Source organism: Schistocerca americana, chromosome 7 (genome assembly GCF_021461395.2).
Source record: "Schistocerca americana isolate TAMUIC-IGC-003095 chromosome 7, iqSchAmer2.1, whole genome shotgun sequence".
Taxonomy (NCBI): Eukaryota; Metazoa; Arthropoda; class Insecta; order Orthoptera; family Acrididae; genus Schistocerca; species Schistocerca americana.
The window spans coordinates 157,315,464-157,337,915 of NC_060125.1; the positions used below are offsets into that span (position 1 = coordinate 157,315,464).

The 22,452-nt window shown below is 45.3% G+C and overlaps 1 protein-coding gene across 1 annotated transcript in view; it reads right to left on the reverse strand.

Moving 5' to 3' along the window:
• Nucleotides 1-22,010, reverse strand: part of LOC124622811 (luciferin 4-monooxygenase-like) — a 49,133-nt gene extending 27,123 nt beyond the window's left edge. The window contains exons 1-4 of the mRNA XM_047148602.1: nt 21,891-22,010; nt 17,264-17,399; nt 10,624-10,921; nt 5,840-6,068 (exon numbers count right to left, since the gene is read on the reverse strand). Of these exons, the coding sequence (XP_047004558.1) occupies nt 5,840-6,068; nt 10,624-10,921; nt 17,264-17,399; nt 21,891-22,010 (783 nt within the window). The remainder of the gene's footprint in view (nt 1-5,839; nt 6,069-10,623; nt 10,922-17,263; nt 17,400-21,890) is intronic.
• Between the last annotated feature and the right edge of the window lie 442 nt (nt 22,011-22,452).

Sequence of the window (22,452 nt, forward strand, 5' to 3'; positions counted from 1 at the left end):
TGGCACTGATACATGTGTGAATAAAATAGCAAAGTGGCTTTCCAAGAATCCCCAATTCGGCAACACAGTCAGATGCACTTGTCCACGTTTCTTGAGGGCTTTAAAAATGTACTTGTATGGAGAAAACCTGTTGCGCCTGCAAGGTAGGCAACCACTTGACACATCTCCATTCCAGCATGCGTACTCTCACACGGATTTTTTTTTGTACACATGCGTTTTTAAAATGCCCAACAAATGTGGGCAGATGGCACAGACAGTAGTGCCGATCGGGGAGTCCTTAGGGGGACTACTTGTTTAAGCATGTATCGATGTTGCACACTTCCGTGGAAACGCCACAATAGGCCGCAAAGTGGGAGGGTTGAGTGGTTTTCAACGGTCCCTTTAGTTACACAGTGTACAACACGGTAAAAATTGTGGTCGCACTGCACTTCAAAGGAGGGCGATCACCTTCAATAGCCCGCATCTCGTGGTCGTGCGGTAGCGTTCTCGCTTCCCACGCCCGGGTTCCCGGGTTCGATTCCCGGCGGGGGTCAGGGATTTTCTCTGCCTCGTGATGGCTGGGTGTTGTGTGCTGTCCTTAGGTTAGTTAGGTTTAAGTAGTTCTAAGTTCTAGGGGACTTATGACCACAGCAGTTGAGTCCCATAGTGCTCAGAGCCATTTGAACCATCACCTTCAATAGACTACCCCACGATGTCCTTAGAGAAGAACTGAAGCATCTGTAGAATGCTGGCCGCTGTGGCCGAGCGGGTCTAGGTGCTCCAGTCCGGAACCGCGCTGCTGTTACGGTCGCGTGTGCGAATCCTGCATCGGGCATGGATGTGTGTGATGTCCTTAGATTGGTTAGGTTTAAGTAGTTCCAAGTCTAGGGGACTGATGACATAGATGTTTAGTCCCATAGTGCTTAGAGCCATTTGAACCATCTGTAGGATATCAGCACTGTCAAAGGTTGTCAAGAACGTCGTTCTGTTGCTCCTCACACCGTGGACTTGTAGTTTTCGACCGCAAAACGTGTGGGAATCAGCGCCTCAAGGGAAGCTCTGGCTTCATTGGCGCTCTTTATCCCTCCTTTCGTTAAGATTCTGAGTGACGGTGTATCGGAAATGTTTTCCTCGGACCTCATAAAAAATTTCTGGGCATTCGGCTTTGACCTCCATCGGCGAGACATCCAGAGAATGGGCAAATGTGGGGAAGAGAGGTAAAGACGACCTTCCCATTATGTTACACGTCCACTGTGGTACTGGGCAGAACTGTGGAAAAATTGGGTGCCTATGTGACACTGTAGAGGGCAAAAACTGTAGAGGAAGACAGAGATTGGAATACGTCAAGCAAATAATTGAGGACGTAGGTTGCAAGTGCTTCTCTGAGATGAAGAGGTTAGCACAGGAAAGGAATTCGTGGCGGGCCGCGTCAAACCAGTCAGTAGACTGATGACCAAACAAAAAAAAAAAAAAAAAGAAAAAAAAAAGTGACACCATTAACTCACGTCAAAGCTCACATGAACTTCCCAGCTCTGGCCTTTATTTTTCGCATATGCCCACATATTGCTGTTTGCATCGTCGCCTAGCCCGACCGATGATGTCACAAGGCGCCATGCATCTGTACCTTTACAGGGGAAGGTTCTAGGCACCTCTGAGCCCAATTTCATACACCTCGCAGTGGGAAAAATTACAAAGTTTGCAAAAAGCAGTCCTTTAATTGTGTTGCGCAATGCATTTGGAGTGTTTCACACGAAGGTAGTACATTTACAACCTTCTCGGACTTATAACCGTTCCTCTCATTTGTGAGCCATACACTCCTGGAAATGGAAAAAAGAACACATTGACACCGGTGTGTCAGACCCACCATACTTGCTCCGGACACTGCGAGAGGGCTGTACAAGCAATGATCACACGCACGGCACAGCGGACACACCAGGAACCGCGGTGTTGGCCGTCGAATGGCGCTAGCTGCGCAGCATTTGTGCACCGCCGCCGTCAGTGTCAGCCAGTTTGCCGTGGCATACGGAGCTCCATCGCAGTCTTTAACACTGGTAGCATGCCGCGACAGCGTGGACGTGAACCGTATGTGCAGTTGACGGACTTTGAGCGAGGGCGTATAGTGGGCATGTGGGAGGCCGGGTGGACGTACCGCCGAATTGCTCAACACGTGGGGCGTGAGGTCTCCACAGTACATCGATGTTGTCGCCAGTGGTCGGCGGAAGGTGCACGTGCCCGTCGACCTGGGACCGGACCGCAGCGATGCACGGATGCACGCCAAGACCGTAGGATCCTACGCAGTGCCGTAGGGGACCGCACCGCCACTTCCCAGCAAATTAGGGACACTGTTGCTCCTGGGGTATCGGCGAGGACCATTCGCAACCGTCTCCATGAAGCTGGGCTATGGTCCCGCACACCGTTAGGCCGTCTTCCGCTCACGCCCCAACATCGTGCAGCCCGCCTCCAGTGGTGTCGCGACAGGCGTGAGTGGAGGGACGAATGGAGACGTGTCGTCTTCAGCGATGAGAGTCGCTTCTGCCTTGGTGCCAATGATGGTCGTATGCGTGTTTGGCGCCGTGCAGGTGAGCGCCACAATCAGGACTGCATACGACCGAGACACACAGGGCCAACACCTGGCATCATGGTGTGGGGAGCGATCTCCTACACTGGCCGTACACCACTGGTGATCGTCGAGGGGACACTGAATAGTGCACGGTACATCCAAACCGTCATCGAACCCATCGTTCTACCATTCCTAGACCGGCAAGGGAACTTGCTGTTCCAACAGGACAATGCACGTCCGCATGTATCCCGTGCCACCCAACGTGCTCTAGAAGGTGTAAGTCAACTACCCTGGCCAGCAAGATCTCCGGATCTGTCCCCCATTGAGCATGTTTGGGACTGGATGAAGCGTCGTCTCACGCGGTCTGCACGTCCAGCACGAACGCTGGTCCAACTGAGGTGGAAATGGCATGGCAAGCCGTTCCACAGGACTACATCCAGCATCTCTACGATCGTCTCCATGGGAGAATAGCAGCCTGCATTGCTGCGAAAGGTGGATATACACTGTACTAGTGCCGACATTGTGCATGCTCTGTTGCCTGTGTCTATGTGCCTGTGGTTCTGTCAGTGTGATCATGTGATGTATCTGACCCCAGGAGTGTGTCAATAAAGTTTCCCCTTCCTGGGACAATGAATTCACGGTGTTCTTATTTCAATTTCCAGGAGTGTATATACGTCACGACGGTGCCTTCGTGACGAGTTATGTCACCCTTGTACACTGGTACAATAATTTCGCAGAAATTATGACATGCTTGTTATGTCACATGTTTACAGTGTACTTGTTATGCAGCCCAGCGGAGAGGTGGCTTGCTACAAATGTTACTGCGCAGTAACTCGCTCCTTCTCCAGAAGACTTGCTCGAGAGACAGTTTTAGTTCATAAGAAGGACTAGTAATTTTTTATCGACTCCCGAATTGCTAGCATTACCTGCCGTAACTACACAAATCAAAAAAGATTTGCATCACATCGGTTCCGAGAGTTCCGGAACCTGTACAGAAAATTGGAATAGAGATCAACATAAACATCATTTCTGTCCTTTTTATTTCTCATGAAAACCACACATTGCATGCTGTGCCATCATATAGCGAGACCTTCAGAGGTGGTGGTCCAGATTGCTGTACACAACGATACCTCTAATACCCAGTAGCACGTCCTCTTGCATTGATGCATGCCTGTATTCATGGTGACATACTATCCACAAGTTCATCAAGGCACTGTTCGTCCAGATTGTACAACTCCTCAACGGTGATTCGGCGTAGAGCGGTTGGTGGGTCACATCACCCATAAATAGCCCTTTTCAATCCATCCCAGGCGTGTTAGATCGGGTTCATGTCTGGAGAGCGTGCTGGCCACTCTAGTCCAGCGATGCCATTATCCTGAAGGAAGTCATTCACAAGATGTGCACGATTGGGGCGCGAATTGTCTTCCTGAAGACGAATGCCTCGCCAATATGCTGCCGATATGGTTGCACTGTCGGTCGGAAGATGGCATTCACGTATAGTACAGCCTTCCATGATCCCAAACGGTGCACGTCGGTCCCGCATAATGCCACCCCAAAACAGCAGGGAACCTCCATCTTGCTGCACTCGACAGTGTGTTTAAGGCTTTCAGCCTGACCGGGTTGCCTCCAAACACGTCTCCGACGATTGTCTGGTCGAAGGCATATGCAACACTCATCGGTGAAGAGGACGTGATGCCAATCCTGAGCGGTCCATTCTATGCAACACTCATCGGTGAAGAGGACGTGATGCCAATCCTGAGCGGTCCATTCGGCATGCTGTTGGGCCTTTCTGTACCGCGCTGCATGGTGCCGTGGTTGCAAAGATGGAACTCGCCATGAACGTCGGAAGTGAACTTGCGCAGCATTCAAGCTACTTCGCACAGTTTGAGTCGTAACACAACGTTCTGTGGCTGCACTAAAAGCATTATTCAACAAGGTGGCGTTGTTGCCAGGGTTCCTCCGAGCCATAATCGGTAGGTAGCGGTCATCCACTGAAGTAGTAGCCCTCGGGCGGGCTGAGCGAGGCATGTCATCGACAGTTCCTGTCTCTCTGTATCTCCTCCATGTCCGAACAACATCGTTTTGGTTCACTCCGAGACGCCTGGACACTTCCCTTGTTGAGAGCCATTTCTGGCACAAAGTAACAACGCGGACGCGATCGAACCTCGCTATTGACCGTCTAGGCATTGTTGAACTACAGACAACATGAGCCGTGTACCTCCTTCTTGGTGGAATGACTGGAACTGATTGGCTGTCGGACCCCCTCAGTCTAATAGGCGCTACTCATGCATGTTTGTTTACATCTTTGGGCGGGTTTAGAGGCATCTCTCAACAGTCAAAGTGACTGTGTCTGTAATACAATATCCACATTCGTTTATCTTCAGGAGTTCTGGGAACCGGGGTGATGTAAAACTTTTTTTGATGGGTGTAAAATGCTGTCATATTTGAAGAAATTTTGTCATGAAAATCCTTAAACTACACCATTGTGCTGCTTTCTCTTCGTGTTAAGTTAGCAAATCTACTCGTATTAAAGAGTTAACAATTTTCCTGTGCATGAAATTCTGCTGCCTGACAATTTCGGAATCGAACGAGAAAAGAATTTAAGGTACACTAGTTAAATAAATGAAGCTAGTAACCCTCAGTACCTTAATTTATCAATTGACAGAACGTGTAAGGCACAAATTTTCCAATGAAGCTCTACAGTATTGAGATTTTCTCCCCTCTAAAACCGTATTACGCATCAGTTTAACATTTGTGTGTTCAGTGTATTGCGATTCCGTTCGACTCCCTACTTTCTAAAGCTGCATGAAAACAGAGATTACCTGCGAACAGCCCATGTACACAGCGAATGTAGTCGTCCGTGTTTATCTAAGGTTGGCAAAATAAATGTAGTGCAGAAAATATTTCATGCACCTTAAGATATGCAGCCCAACTTACATGGTGGAGGTGATCTAAAGCTGCATGAAATTTTTACCATGTCTGTTTTATTTTCCCCACGTCAGTGGTGTACAGTACGTGTATTAGTGTATATTGTATTCCCAGTATCTCAAAGTGGATGTATCAGAGGTGACGTATAATAGCGTTTACTTGTATGTCTTAGCACAGTAATGTCATTCACATTATGTGACTTACATTTTTACTTCTGCAGTTGAGGCACTTGTAAATGGACGCCTGGAGTACTTCCGGTACTTCGAAGTAAAATAAATAAGTGGCAATGAAGGAACAACAATGGTGTTATCCAATAAGTGCGAGTAATTGGTCACTAGGAGATACGGAACGTGCAAGAATACAGCAACTGACCTTGTGCTCGCGCAGAGTCTTCAAGAAAAGTGATTCCTTGAACTGAGGCATGGCGACTATCCTGCTGCCGGCGTTGATGGACAGCAGTAGAAGTGCCACTGCGGATATCCAGAAGGCAGGCGACAGCACCAAGAATGATCCATCACCCATCATCATCAGCTTCTTCTCTCTATCAGTAGGAAACAAAGAGCATTCGAAATATTGAACTGTCAAGATATGGCCACAGAGGCTGAGGAAAAATAAGCAGATTTCACATATTCGTTAAATACTGGAAAATTTTTCTCTGAAAACCACTCATATAGGCAACTAGCACAGAGAAAAGTAACTCGTACGAGATCTAATTAATTTAATGAAAATATTGTTATTTGCATTCAATCATAAACACATACCACTGGATTACCACTAACAGGAGTATTTCATGGACTGGACAGTGCTGCCTCCAGTAACAACAAATCAAATAGTACTTTGCTTACTCTTAATCCGATTGTCACCTGTAAAACTCGAGATGGTTCTGCCAAAAGAAGAATATTCATGACTGTTATTGTACAATTCCCGACAAAATAGTCACTGCACCATGCGACAGACAACACATTCTACACATCCGGGACGGATGATGTAAATTCGGTTGCTATCTTAAGGTGTATGAAATTTTTTTCTGGGCCAGTTTTAATTTGCCCACCCCGTAGTTGACAAGTATCAGCTGTTTCAATTAAGCAATCGAGGATCAGTTTAAAGCAGTGATTTCAGTCTTATTTACCCAGACATCAACTAGTATTTGTTGACATACCGAATGAAATGTATTTATTTATTGCTTATTTTGGCTGATCGGATGACTGCTTAAGGCTCTCTTTTACATCTGATCAGGACCAACACAAACCAAACATATTCAGAAGAAAAATAATATTAGTAATAATAATGATTGACACAAATAACTATAATAGAGGACATTAAGAATGACATTGATTATTTTAGCTCATTTAAACAGAAAGGAGTCTACTGGGGCACCCGAATATGATAATAATACCAATGTAAACTAAAATGAAACTACTATGTTATAAACGATGTATGTGTCTGACAGGCTTTATAAAGCAGATCGATGACTATGCACGACCGCAATACAAAAGATACTGCTTCCGGTCTGAGATTGTAGTGTAAGAGATCGCTTGGCGCACAGTAGCAGGTAGCTGTCTTTGAGCGAAACAGGATGGCGCAGGCGATATTTATGGTGTGCTCTGTGAAGCTTAGAATGTAATGTAGGAATTAGGAGTACATGTATTGTTGGAGGTATGAATGTGGAAGAAGAAGTCTTCTTGCAAGCAGGGTAAAGAGGTGAAATATTTATGAATCTTGTTTTGTCACCGCGTTAGTGTAGAAGAGTTGGCTGTAATTGGAAATTGTTGAGTAACTCCAGAATGTACGTAAACAGATTTGATGTAAAGACTAGTTAGATATTTCCCTTTTGTAATGTTTCTAAGACTTGTTAACACAGGTATATGTAATTCAATGATTTGTATTTATGCTTTTTTGTGAGGTTAGATAATTCTTGCTGTGTTCATCTCATTGTTGTGACTCAATTACTAAAAAGGATGTAGTTATTCTGAGTAACGTAATTTCAATTGTCAGATGTTTTGGAAATCCAAACCTAACTTCGAATACAGTGTTAGTAATTCACCCAAATCAGTAGCGCCTCCCAGCCCAGGTCACATGTTTTTCAAAGACGTTGAATTTTTCTTAAATGTTTTCATTTATCAGCCAAAAGAATTTCATGTACATTTCAATGTATTAGGGCCAGCATTGCACACCGCTGAGCCTGTAGCTAGTATATTTCATTCTTCTTCATGAGAGACGAGAACATATCGCGTTCCACCGTTGCTGCTTTAGAGATAAGACAATTTTATTTATTTGTTATGTGCACAGGGACCAAAGCTATCACTTTTGAACAGGGTCAGAGGATTCAGTGCCTAAGGGGCTGAATGTATTCTGCAGTGACTGCATTTCTTTATTGGTATTGGGAGTTGCATTGCCCAATCAGCTCGTATGAAGTTTTTGCTAACAATAACACAGAGTAAGTACACCACTTGCAGTTACAACACTCTAACCGATAACGCCAGTTTTCTATCCGTTCCTCAGTCACGCATTCATTCAATAAATATTTAAAGAACGTTACACTTTCATTCAACGTAATCTAAAGTGGAATTTTTAAACAACGTTACAGAAGTTATGGTTAGTATTATCAGAACCGGAAGCGATAAAGAAGGAGGAAAAGAATGATATGACATTGACAAGGGTAGGTTGGAGTCCAGGTCTGCACACAGCTCTAATCTGCCATGAAGGTTTTTATTTCTGTTATTTAGAGGAAAAAACGGAATTTTAAAAAAGTAGTCGGCCGACATGGGGGGAGGGGGTATTGTTGGGGAGGGGGAATTGATGAGAGTGAGCTGCATACTAGTATATGGGAGAAATGGCTATTGTGATAAAAGGTGGGCCATTACCTGTCTCTTGAAGTTGAAGTTTAAAAGGAATATAAAACATATTTCTAGTAGATAGAAATATGCACAATACTATAGCGAAGACTTCGAGGCAGATGTCACGGTTTTGTGAAAAAATCGCTAAAGAAACTGGTTTACTTCCACTCGAACCTGGGACCTTTGCCTTTCGCGGGGACGCGCTCTGCTACTTGACTTGTCTAAGCACGTCTCATCACCCTTCCACACTGTTTAATTCCCACTAGTACCTCAACTCCTACTTTACAAACTTCACAGTTCTCCTCCATTGGTTGCGGGACTAACACTGCTGGAAGAAGGAAGCGTTACTCTTCCTACGTGTGCCCGACAACTTCTGTGGTGTTCGGAAGGTAGGAGATGAGGTACTAGCGGAAGTACTGTTTCTGAGATCGTGAGTTGTGGTTGGATAGCCGGTCTGTAGAGTACTTAACAACGAAAAGCAGAGACACCAGGTTAGAATCCAGGTGTGTAAACAGTTGTAATCTACCATGTAGCTTTTTATTCACGCCATTTACAGCATATCTCCAATTTTGTATGAAACTACGCACAGAAAATAGGTAAAACAATATAGTAATCCTAGCTACAACTACACTACTGACAATTAAAATTGCTACACCACGAAGATGACGTGCTACAGACACGAAATTTAACCGACAGGAAGAGGATGCTCAGATACGCAAATGATTAGCTTTTCAGAGCATTCACACAAGGTTGGCGCCGGTGGCGACACCTTCAACGTGCTGACGTGCGGAAAGTTTCCAACCGATTTCTTATACACAAACAGCAGTTGCCTGGTGAAACGCTGTCGTGATGCCTCGTGTAAGGAGCAGAAATGCGTACCATCAAATTTCCGACTTTGATAAAGGTCGGATTGTAACCTATCGCGATTGCGGTTTATCGTATCGCGACATTGCTTCTCGCGTTGGTTGAGATCCAGTGACTGTTAGCAGAATATGGAATCGGTGGGTTCAGGAGTGTAATACGAAACGCTGTGCTGGATCCCAACGGCCTCATATCAGTAGCAGTCGAGATGACAGGCATCTTATCCGCATGGCTGTAACGGATCGTGCAGCCACGTTTTGATCCCTGAGTCAACAGATCCCCATCTGCAAGATAACAACCATCTGCACGAACAGTTCGACGACGTTTGGAGCAGCATGGACTATCAGCTCGGAGACCATCGCTGCGGTTACCCTTGACGCTGCATCACGGACAGGAGCGCCTGCGATGGTGTACTCAACGACGAACCTGGGTGCACGAATGGCAAAACGTCATTTTTCGGATGAATCCAGGTTCTGTTTACAGAATCATGATGGTTGCATCCGTGTTTGGCGACATCGCGATGAACGCACATTGGAAGGGTGTATTCGTCATCGCCATACTGGCGTATCACCCACCGTGATGGTATGGGGTGCCATTGGTTACACGTCTCGGTCACCTCTTCTTCGCATTGACCGCACTTTGAACAGTGGACGTTACTCTTCAGATGTGTTACGACCCGTGGCTCTACCCTTCATTCGACCCCTGCGGAACCCTACATTTCAGCAGGATAATGCACGACCGCATGTTGCAGGTCCTGTATGGGCCTTTCTGGTTACAGAAAATGTTCGACTGCTGCCCTTGACAGCACATTCCCCAGATCTCTCACCAATTGAAAACGTCTGGTCAATGGTAGCCGAGCAACTGGCTCATCAAAATACACCAGCCACTACTCTTGATGGACTGTGGTATCGTGTTGAAGCTGCATGGGCAGCTGTACCTGTACACTCCATCCAAGCTCTGTTTGACTCAATGCCCTGGCGTATCAAGGCCGTTATTATGGCCAGAGGTGGTTGTTCTGGGTACCGATTTCTCAGGATCTATGCACCCAAATTGCGTGAAAATGTAATCACATGTCAGTTGTAGTATAATATATTTGTCCAATGAATACCCGTTTACCATCTGCGTTTCTTCTTGGTGTAGCAATTTTAATGGCCAGTAGTGTAGATAATACCAAATATTTTCACAGTTAAGTATTGAAATGGTGCGAAAGTATCGTGAAATCTGCCAGTTTCCTCGCCAATTTTGAGGCAACAGTACCCACACGGATAGTCACCACTCTACAAGGGCCAGGAGTACTCTGCCGAAAGCTTGTCTGTTTTAAAACGCTTGACATTGCTGTAGGCTAGAGAGAATTTTATCACTATTTCGGTAGTGTGGTGAAGAGAACACTCGGTCGTATTAGTGCCTCAGTTGACTTGGGCGCAGTTACAGAGGGAGAGATGTGGAGACAACACTCACGTGCCGATGGCGAGCAGCTGCAGCAGCCCACGGTGCGAGGCCTCAACGCCTTTGGGGTAGCCAGTGGTGCCGGACGAGCAGAGCACCACGGCTGGAGAGTCCAGCGGCCGCTCCTCCACCTCCACCTCCACCTCCGCCTCTGCCTGGGGCTCGGCGGCGTCGCTCGCCTCCCCCTCGAACCACTTGAAGACGTCCGCCCAGCTGAGCACAGTGGTTGCCGACTGCTCGTACAGGGCGTTCGGCTTATCGGCTACCAACACCCGTGGACGGAGGATGGCCAGTACGTGGCGCATCTCGTCTGTTGACGCAAAGCAGTGATTTTCTTAACGAAAGTGAATTTAGGAACAGTTACACTGTCACACTATATCGTAACGTCTCTGGATGAGTGCGGCGCCGTAAGCCTTTATATATTCGTCTTGTTAACGAAATCTCATTATACACTACTGACCATTAAAATTGCTACACCAAGAAGAAATGCAGATGATAAACGGGTATTCATTCGACAAATATATTATACTAGAACTGACATATGATTACATTTTCACGTAATTTGCGTGCATAGATCCTGAAACATCAGTACACAGAACAACCACCTCAGGCCGTAATAACGGCGTTGATACGCCTGGGCATTGAGTCAAACAGAACTTCTATACCACAGTTCATCAATGGTAGTGACTGGCGTATTGTGACGAGCCAGTTGCTCGGCCACCATTGACCAGACGTATTCAGTTGGTGAGAGGTCTGGGGAATGTGTTGGCCAGGTCAGCAGTCGAACATTTTCTGTATCCAGAAAGGCCCGTACAGGACCTGCAACATGCGGTCGTGAATTATCCTGCTGAAATGTAGGGTTTGGCAGGGATCGAATGAAGGGTACAGCCACGGGTCGTAACACATCTGAAATGTAACGTCCACTGTTCAAAGTATCGTCAATGCCCACAACAGGTGATCGAGACGTGTAACCAATGGCACCCCATACCATCACGCCGGGTGATACGCCAGTATGGCGATGACGAATAAACACTTCCAATCTACGTTCACCCCGATGTCGCCAAACACGCATGCGACCATCATGATGTTGTAAACAGAACCTGGATTCATCCGAAAAAATGACGTTTTGACATTCGTACACCCAGGTTCGTCGTTGAGTACACCACCGCAGGCGCTCCTGTCTGTGATGCAGCGTCAACGGGAACCGCAATCATGGTCTCCGAGCTGATAGTCCATGCTGCTGCAAACGTCGTCGAACTGTTCGTGCAGATGGTTGTTGCCTTTCAAACGTCCCCATCTGTTGACTCAGAGATCAAGACGTGGCTGCAAGATCCGTTACAGCTATGCGGATGAGATGCCTGTCATCTCGACTGCTAATGATACGAGGTCGTTGGGATCCAGCACCGCGTTCCGTATTACCCTCGTGAACCCACCGATTCCATATTCTGCTAACAGTCATTTGATCTCGACCAACGCGAACACCAATGTCGCGATACGATAAACCGTAATCGCGATAGGCTACAATCCGACCTATATCAAAGTCGGAAACGTGATGGTACGCATTTCTCCTCCTTACACGACGCATCACAACAACGTTTCACCAGGCAACCCCGGTCAACTGCTGTTTGTGTATGAGAAATCGGTTGGAAACTGTCCTCATGTCAGTATGTTGTAGGTGTCGCCACCGGTGCCAACCTTGTGTGAATACTCTGAAAAGTCAATCATTTTCATATCACAGCATCGTCTTCTTCATGGTGTAGCGATTTAAATGGCCTGTAGTTTACCCGTGGTCTAGGTGTAGCTTCTTTGATTCATAATCAAAATATCTTCGGTCCCCGGTTAGATCCCCGCCACTGCCTAAATTTTGATAAATAATCAGCAATGGCGGCCGTAGACTTCCGGCATAAGAAGTCAGCCTCATTCTGCCAACGGCCTTGTCAAAGAGGGTGGAGGAGCGGATAGAGGTTCAGGGCACTTTCCTGTGCTAGGGGTGGAAATTGCCCCTAAAGGCGGAAGAATCAGCAATGATCAACGACATGAGAATGCAGAAGGCAATGGAAACCACTGCATTAAAGACACGTAACGTGTATCCACAGGACGTGTGGCCTGTATTTGAAGAAGTGTCATGATGATCTCTCCATTGGCAAAAGATTCCGGAATAGTCTCCCATTCGGATCTCCGGGAGGGGACTGCCAAGGGGGAGGTTACCATCAGAAAAAGATTGAATAATCTACGAAAGGATAACGTTCTACGAGTCGGGGCGTGGAATGTCAGAAGCTTGAACGTGGTAGGGAAACTAGAAAATCTGAAAAGGGAAATGCAAAGGCTCAACCTAGATATAATGGGGGTCAGTGAAGTGAAGTGGAAGGAAGACAAGGATTTCTGGTCAGATGAGTATCGGGTAATATCAACAGCAGCAGAAAATGGTATAACAGGTGTAGGATTCGTTATGAATAGGTAGGTAGGGCAGAGGGTGTGTTACTGTGAACAGTTCAGTGACCGGGTTGTTCTAATCAGAATCGACAGCAGACCAACACCGACAACGATAGTTCAGGTATACATGCCGACGTCGCAAGCTGAAGACGGACAGATAGAGAAAGTGTATGAGGATATTGAAAGGGTAATGCAGTATCTAAATGGGGGCGAAAATCTAATAGTGATGTGTGACTGGAATGCAGTTGTAGGGGAAGGAGTAGAAGAAAAGGTTACAGGAGAATATGGGCTTCGGACAAGGAATGAAAGAGGAGAAAGACTAATTGAGTTCTGTAACAAGTTTCAGCTAGTAACAGCGAATACCATGTTCAAGAATCACAAGAGGAGGAGGTATACTTGGAAAAGGCCGGAAGATACGGGAAGATTTCAATTAGATTTCATCATGGTCAGACAGAGATTCCGAAATCAGATACTGGATTGTAAGGCGTACCCAGGAGCAGATATAGACTCAGATCACAATATAGTAGTGATGAAGAGTAGGCTGAAGTTCAAGACATTAGTCAGGAAGAATCAATACGCAAAGAAGTTGGATACGGAAGTACTAAGGAATGACGAGATGCGTTTGAAGTTCTCTAACGCTATAGATACAGCAATTAGGAATAGCGCAGTAGGCAGTACAGTTGAAGAGGAATGGACATCTCTAAAAAGGGCCATCACAGAGGTTGGGAAGGAAAACATAGGTACAAAGAAGGTAGCTGCGAAGAAACCATGGGTAACAGAAGAAATACTTCAGTTGATCGATGAAAGGAGGAAGTACAAACACGTTCCGGGAAAATCAGGAATACAGAAATACACGTCGCTGAGGAATGAAATAAATAGGAAGTGCAGGGAAGCTAAGATGAAATGACTGCAGGAAAAATGTGAAGACATCGAAAAAGATTTGTTTGTCGGAAAGACAGATTCAGCATACAGGAAAGTCAAAACAACCTTTGGTGACATTAAAAGCAACGGTGGTAACATTAAGAATGCAACGGGAATTCCACTGTTAAATGTAGAGGAGAGAGCAGATAGGTGGGAAGAATATATTGAAAGCCTCTATGAGGGTGAAGATTTGTCTGATGTGATACAAGAAGAAACAGGAGTCGATTTAGAAGAGATAGGGGATCCAGTATTAGAATCGGAATTTAAAAGAGCTTTGGAGGACTTACGGTCAAATAAGGCAGAAGGGATAGATAACATTCCATCAGAATTTCTAAAATCATTGGGGGAAGTGGCAACAAAACGACTATTCACGTTGGTATGTAGAATATATGAGTCTGGCGATGTACCATCTGACTTTCGGAAAAGCATCATCCACACAATTCCGAAGACGACAAGGGCTGACAACTGCGAGAATTATCGCACAATCAGCTTAACAGCTCATGCATCGAAGCTGAAGAATAATATACAGAAGAATGGAAAAGAAAATTGAGAATGCGCTAGGTGACGATCAGTTTGGCTTTAGGAAAAGTAAAGGGACGAGAGAGGCAATTCTGACGTTACGGCTAATAATGGAAGCAAGGCTAAAGAAAAATCAAGACACTTTCATAGGCTTTGTCGACCTGAAAAAAGCGTTCGACAATATAAAATGGTGCAAGCTGTTCGAGATTCTGAAAAAAGTAGGGGTAAGCTATAGGGAGAGACGGGTCATATACAATATGTACAACATCCAAGAGGGAATAATAAGAGTGGACGATCAAGAACGCTCGTATTAAGAAGGGTGTAAGGCAAGGCTGTAGCCTTTCGCCCCTACTCTTCAATCTGTACATCGAGGAAGCAATGATGGAAATAAAAGGAAGGTTCAGGAGTGGAATTAAAATACAAGGTGAAAGAATATCAATGATACGATTCGCTGATGATATTGCTATCCTGAGTGAAAGTGAAGAAGAATTAAATGATCTGCTGAACGGAATGAACAGTCTAATGAGTACACAGTATGGTCTGAGAGTAAATCGGAGAAAGACGAAGGTAATGAGAAGTAGTAGAAATGAGAACAGCGAGAAACTTAACATCAGAATTGATGGTCACGAAGTCAATGAAGTTAAGGAATTCTGCTACCTAGGCAGTAAAATAACCAATGACGGACGGAGCAAGGAGGACATCAAAAACAGACTCGCTATGACAAAAAAGGCATTTCTGCCCAAGAGAAGTCTACTAATATCAAATACCGGCCTTAATTTGAGGAAGAAATTTCTAAGGATGTACGTCTGGAGTACAGCATTGTATGGTAGTGAAACATGGACTGTGGGAAAACCGGAACAGAAGAGAATCGAGGCATTTGAGATGTGGTGCTATAGACGAATGTTGAAAATTAGGTGGACTGATAAGGTAAGGAATGAGGAGGTTCTACGCAGAATCGGAGAGGAAAGGAATATGTGGAAAACACTGATAAGGAGAAGGGACAGGATGATAGGACATCTGCTAAGACACGAGGGAATGACTTCCATGGCACTAGAGGGAGCTGTAGAGGGCAAAAACTGTAGAGGAAGACAGAGATTGGAATATGTCAAGCAAATAATTGAGGACGTAGGTTGCAAGTGCTACTCTGAGATGAAGAGGTTAGCACAGGAAAGGAATTCGTGGCGGGCCGCATCAAACGAGTCAGTAGACTGATGACAAAAAAAAAAGTTTACTATGGTTATTCGGAAAGTAAGGAACGATCGGTCGCGAAATGGAAACCACAGTGAAAATCCGATGAAGTTTCTCTACTAATACCCATTTGTGTGTGTGTGTGTGTGTGAGAGAGAGAGAGAGAGAGAGAGAGAGAGAGAGAGAGAGAAAGTGTGTGTGTGTGTGTGTGTGTGTGTGTGTGTGACTCGGTCAACGGCTCGAAGAAACCATTCCGAGGTATTGACCGTCAGTCACATTCGGTGATGGTACTAACAAATCTCTCATCTATCCTATCTTCTTAAAAAACAACAAAATTTTATTTATATTTCAACCCTACATTATTGTTATTTTAAAAAGTACCATTCTTTGTAAATGTTGTAGATAAAGAAAAAAGGAAAGAAAACTGTAAAAAGATGAAAAATATAAATTGTAAGATGTATGACCCGTTTCAAACATCAGGTAACAGGTCTATAATTTGGCAATAAATAAATAAAGGTATGCACATTACGTCGTTCGTTTTACTTCTGATCACACAGGGACCACATAGATATACCTAGAACAATAGCGTCTGCAGCCAAGTAGGAGGGCCTGGTGAGAAATTTCTCCTGAAGCTATGCAGACAGCGTTACATAACTGTCGTGCGTTTTCTTCTTCAAGACAATTCTCAGCAGCATTCTGAAGGGGCAATGAAGATGCTCCTGCATCGTTTTCAGTTGGAAATGTTTGATTACCCACAATACAGCCCGCAATCGTTTCCCTCTGAGTTTCATCTCTGCTAACATGAACTGCTGGCTATGAGGACAACATATTGACACAGTCAACGAGCTGTAGGCCAGCGTAGAGAATTGGCGGAAAGCACTGACGCCTGCCTTCTTTCCATTTCGCGACCTATCGATTCCTACATTCCGAATAGTCCTCGAACAAAGTAATAGTGAAGCAGTAAAAGGTGTGAAACACAGTGTATATAATAATTACATTGCACTAAAGATATGAAGGATGCACAGAAATCAAAATATCTAACACTCTGTCAGGTCATAAAATGTGTAGCGACACTCATAGAAGATGACACCCAGGTCACCATACCTCTGTAGGTAAATAATAATAATTAAATGAAAACATTACTGGTGATTTGTGCTTTACAGGCCTTAGACCGTGGTATAAGTGATGTGTCACTGTACAGCAGGGGAAGCAAGCATCATTCTGCTGGTAACGGGCCTGTGGGAATTTGGGGAGGTGTACAAGCACTCCTACCCGTCAAGGACCTGCAAGGGATACGCAGCGACACAATGTACGACTCCCCTGCACGCTGCCGCTCCACTATTGCGTCAGAGATCGCAACTATGGGAGGAGGAAGCGGTTGACAGTGAGGGACAGTAAGCTACGTTTGGTGGCTGTAATTTCTCAGGATCTATGCACCTAAATTGCCTGAAAATGCAATCACATGTCAGTTCTAGTATACTATATTTGTCCAATGAATACCGGTTTATCATCTGCATTTCTTCTTGGTGTAGCAATTTTAATGGCCAGTAGTGTAGCTGAAGTGTCGCGGACTGCTTGCCAGACTGCTCACCTTGATCGAAGTCTGGGTTGAAGGGTGCAACGACGACGCCTGCGATCAGAGAGCCCACAAAGAGCGGCGTGAAGTGCGGGCCCCCGGCAGTGCCCACGGCCAGCACCTCCCCGGGCCGCAGCCCCAGTCGCCGCAGCTGCGCCGCCGCCGCGGCTGACCGCCGCCGCAGCTGGTCGTAAGTCAGCTGCAGCCCGCCGAGCTCCGGGTACACCTGCGCAGCGAAAGCGTCCTTACGTCTTAGCAGTGTCAGCTTACAAGTAGAGTGCCCATGGAGTGCTCAAATCTTCTCAACTTATCACCTCAGTAAGTACTTTTAATTGTGCTTACTGCCCTATACCCTCGAAGTGTACATCTTCACCTATAGTAAAGAGAAAATAGAAAATCTGTCGTGTTTTTTCACTGAAAATATTTGCCAAAAACTGACTGCGAGTGACGTAGGTAGAGCAACAGAATACGATAAAACTAGTTAAAAATTCACGAGGGCTGATAAACAAATACTGAGACTGTTCTTTCTTTCACAGTTGTTTATTACTCCATTTCAATGTTTAAATAACGTTTTTTCAGAGTTTTTCGCTCCTATTTGAAGGCACATTTTGAATCATCTTTGCCAGTTCTGGAACACATGATGCTCGGGGACCGATGACCTCAGCAGTTTGGTCCCATAGAAACTTACCACCACCATGGTGCAGGTCATTCTTTGTCAGCATCGCCTCACTTTTTCTCAGCACTGCTCAAGAGTTTCCAAACCCAGTGCCTTGAAACTATGCCTTTAGTGATGCGAATTTTTTAAAAAAAAGTCGCAGTGTACTAGATGGTAGCTGAACTGAGCCCGAAATTGCGTGACTCGATTTGCGACGTGAAGCCACGCATTGTCATGATGAAATCTCAATCTGATCCGACAAAGTTCTAGTGGTTTCCTTGCATTCTGCTTCCTCAGTTCGGCCGATACTGACGTATAGTATACTGCTGCAACAGCAGTGTGAGGGGGAACTGCATGTTGGTAAATCATTCCATGACAGTCAAAACATGTGATCACTATCACTGCCCCTGCACAACGAACAACTTTCGCATTTTTTGGTGTTGGAGAACCTGGCGATTTCCACATTGTCCTGGCTCGTTTTCCTTCAGGATCGTAAAGATGCATCCATGGGTCATCTTCGGTGATAATCGATTCCCCTCTATCAACAAAGAGACGCAACACCTCGCAGCCTGTCTCCATTCGCACAGGCTTGTGTTTGGGAGTCAACAAACGTGGCACCCAATGGCCACAAACACGAATAATATGGAAATGTATAATTGTAAAGACACAGCCATAATAAATTCGCAACATTTCACTGAAATTACGTTACGTTATCCGCCGATACGAACAATCACAGCAGTTGTGTTGATGTTGACTTCAGTCACACCAAAAGCCGAACACTAGCCCCACCTTGCTTAACACAAGACGAGTCGGCCTTATTCGAAGTCCCTGAAAGACCAAAACACTGTTGCACGAGGTAGTTAGTGTGTCTTCGCTGTAAACCTGCTGCGGCTTTCCGTAAGTTTCAGTGGCTGTATGACTTAAGCGAACAAAAATTTTTATTGCGCGGTGCTGCTCCTTTAAGGTCACCTCCATTGTTTGATACGCGAATGGCAAAGCCCGTACGTGAATTCTTCCGCCTACGAAAATTATGCTGTGCATACAAATGTCCTCTTTTCAGATATTCATGGAACAGATGGCAAGCTATCATAACAGCTACAGGAAATAACCTACGAAAATTATACTGTGCATACAAATATGCTCTTTACAGATATTCATGGAACAGATGGCAAACTATCATGAAAGCAACAGGAAATAGTCTCACTTTATTGGTCAGGCCTTGTATTTTTAAATCTTTCGTCTGCCTGTTTGTCTTTCTGTTTGTGTCTTTGAACACGCTAGTCTCCAAAACTACTAGATGAATTTTCATGAGGTTTTCACGTCATAGTAATTTGAGCATAGCTTGGGGCAGCACAAAGAAAAAAGTCTTGGGAGACCTTTCAAATTATTCAAATGGCTCTGGAACTGTGGGACTTAACATCTGAGGTCATCAGTCCCGTAAAACTTAGAACTACTTAAACCTGACTAACCTAAGGACATCACACACATCCATGCCCGAGGCAGGATTCGAAACTGCGACCGTAGCAGTCGCGCTGTTCCAGACTGAAGCGCCTAGAACCGCTCGGCCACACCGGTCAGCGGAGTCCATTCATCTTAGTAGTCCACATGTTTACATCACTGACACAGTCATCACAGTTTCTGGACCAAAGAACCAACAGATGAAGCTGTTAGTTACGAAGTTGACCAAGGAACCAACAGATGGCGCTATAAGCTTTTTAAAAAAAAAAAAAAAAACCTGTAATAAAGGTATTTTTGGAAGTTCATGTTAGTAGCAGAATGAAGTATACTGAATTTATGTGGCTAATATGCAAATATTTTTACTGATTTCGCTTTGCGTATTGCGGATTAACGACATTTTTGTCGTTAGGTTTTATTTATATTTGAATTTATCGTGTTTGCTTTGTGATTTCGGTACCTACTTATTGCATTCTGATTGCGTTTCGTTTACAAATGAGAATGCCCAGGAAACAGCCGCCTTTCTTAGTTACAACAAAACGGCTGAAAGACTGAGGACTCAGCGATTTCAAGAATCCAATGACGATTTTCAGGCGAGAGACTTCCTGCGGGTCAAGGGGTCCAGAACATCAGGCTTTAACTCACTCTCTGGAAACTCCTTCCGAAACCAAGACGTAACACTTCCTGGCCACATCACAGAGCTGCATCCTAGTCCACTGTGGTCGCCAGAGCTACGTACCGGTATCCGGTGTAAGGTGGACTTGTCCAGGCTGCAGATGCTAGGTCGGGCCTTCTGCAGTCTGTATAAACGAGTTACGGGCAGCGCCTACTATGCTGACATGAGGGCTAGAGTGTTCCCATCACAGAAGGTCATGGGAGGAGGAGTAGAGACTAACATGTGTGGAGATGGACACACAATAAATAATACAGGGTGGCGCACGAAATGTGTTATCAATTGTTTCTTTCACAATTTACGACGCACATCAGATATCCCGCTGGGATCTCTACAGCAGTACCAGCAGAGCTTGGAAATACAAATGAGTTATGAAACGACGTGTAATTCACGATACTGCCGCTAGGAGACTAGTAAGCAGCAATGGTTGACAATGGAAGACTGACGACACAGCAACGATCGGCAATTGTGTTACTTTTTCATGAAACAAAAGCCTTGTTGTGACTCAGGCGTTTTCGACAACAGTATAACACACAATGGGTCCCTTTCAAGAAGACCATCCACAGGTTGTACGATAAATTTGTACAGGAAGGAACAGTATTGGAAGCGAAGCGACCTCGGCCTAAGCCTGTTTGTTCGCCGGAGAATATTGAAGCGGTACTAGTTGCTGTACAGAGAAGTACCGGGAAATCGTCTAGAAAGGCAGCAGTGCGGCTGGGAATATCCAGACGTTCCGTTCAACGCATTCTTAAAAGTGACCTCCATATGTGCCCATACAAGGTGACCTGTGCGCAGAAGCTCACTGAAGAAACAAGCAGCAGAGACTACTGTTTGCTCAGTGGGCGGAGGGTAGGGAAGAAACTCTCAACAACGTTTGGTTTTCAGACGAGGCGCATTTTCATTTAAACGGTGTGGTTAACAAACAAACTGTACGCTTTTGGGCCACTGAAAACCCATAAGTGCTTCATGAACGACAACATTATGCTCCGAGGATTACAACGTGGGCAGCAATTTCCAGTCACGGGCTTACTGGACCCTTTTTCTTTGAAGAAACTGTGAACAGCGAGCTTTATTTGAGCATGCTTCGCAATAGCTTCATTCCACAGCTTCTTGCTACTGCCTTGCCCTTCAACACACAGTGGTTCATGCAAGATGGAGCAAGGCCACATACTGCAAACACTGTGTTGGAGTTTTTACACGAGCATTTCGACATGCGGATCATTTCACTCAGGTTTCCAGGTCGCTTCAATGACAGACAAAATTGGCCCCCCAATAGTCAAGACCTCAAACCATGTGACTTTTTTCTTTGGGAGTACCTAAAGGAAAAAATTTTCCCGAAACGTCCACGTGATTTAATGCAGCTGAGAAGACTTATTCTTCAAGCTTGCAGTGAAATTACGGAAGACATGTGTCGTAGGGTAATCACTAATTTCAGTGTTCGTTTGAAGGAAGTTAGGAAACGAAGTGGTGGACATATTGGGCATGTGCTGAGTTAGAACAAATCTCCATGGACGGCTCTTCATTGCAGTAAATGTTCCTTTCAGATTGTATTGACAATAAAGTTTATATTCAAAAACAAAATAGTAACACATTTCGTGCGCCACCCTGTAAATAATGTTACAAAGGATTTCAGGTGCATTATAACAGACAGATGGAAAAATTTAAACAAAATAGAAAGAGGGAGATTTAGTCGTCAAACCAATCAAATCAGTAATCATCCGATTATTCTGATCAGACCCACACTCTTCAATTTTCAAACATGCAAATTCAACAGAATTCTCACAGACGAGTGTTCATCAAAAATGGAACACAGCAGCTGTCATCAGTAATAATTCCGTACGCTGCCAGAAGCGACCCACCTGTGCGACCTTGTCGCCATGCTGCAGCATCTTGCCCAAAATGTAGCGTGCCAGCCCGTCTGGAAGCGGTACGCTGCCCTCAGGCCCACGTACAATTTTGTCCTCTGTCGAGAATGTCATTCTTGCTTTCGATTTGGAGAACAGAGCTTCAGCGGTGGCTGCCAAATAGCTGTGGCGAAATGCTGCAGGAACGGCCAGAAATATAGTGTCACAATATCTACATACCAGATAGTGATGGTATCTCGCCAGCTGGAAATGTGACGAGGCAGTCGCTGTCGAGAGCTGGGTCGAGTGGCTCTACAGATAGGTGGCTCGTACCGGCACTCCAGTCGGTGCCGTTATCATCTCAAGTGCGGTCACGTGATCTGTCACGTCTGACATCGCAGGTGGCGCGCACAATGGCTCACGTCCAGCACTCCGATTCCACACATCCACTATCTTTATGAAATCAAGGTTACTAAATGACAAAAGGCTCTTGCATCACAGAACAGGCCAGAAACCAGTTGGAAGATATTATCTCGAAATGTTGGTGACACTGATTACAATGCACAGCCAGGTACAA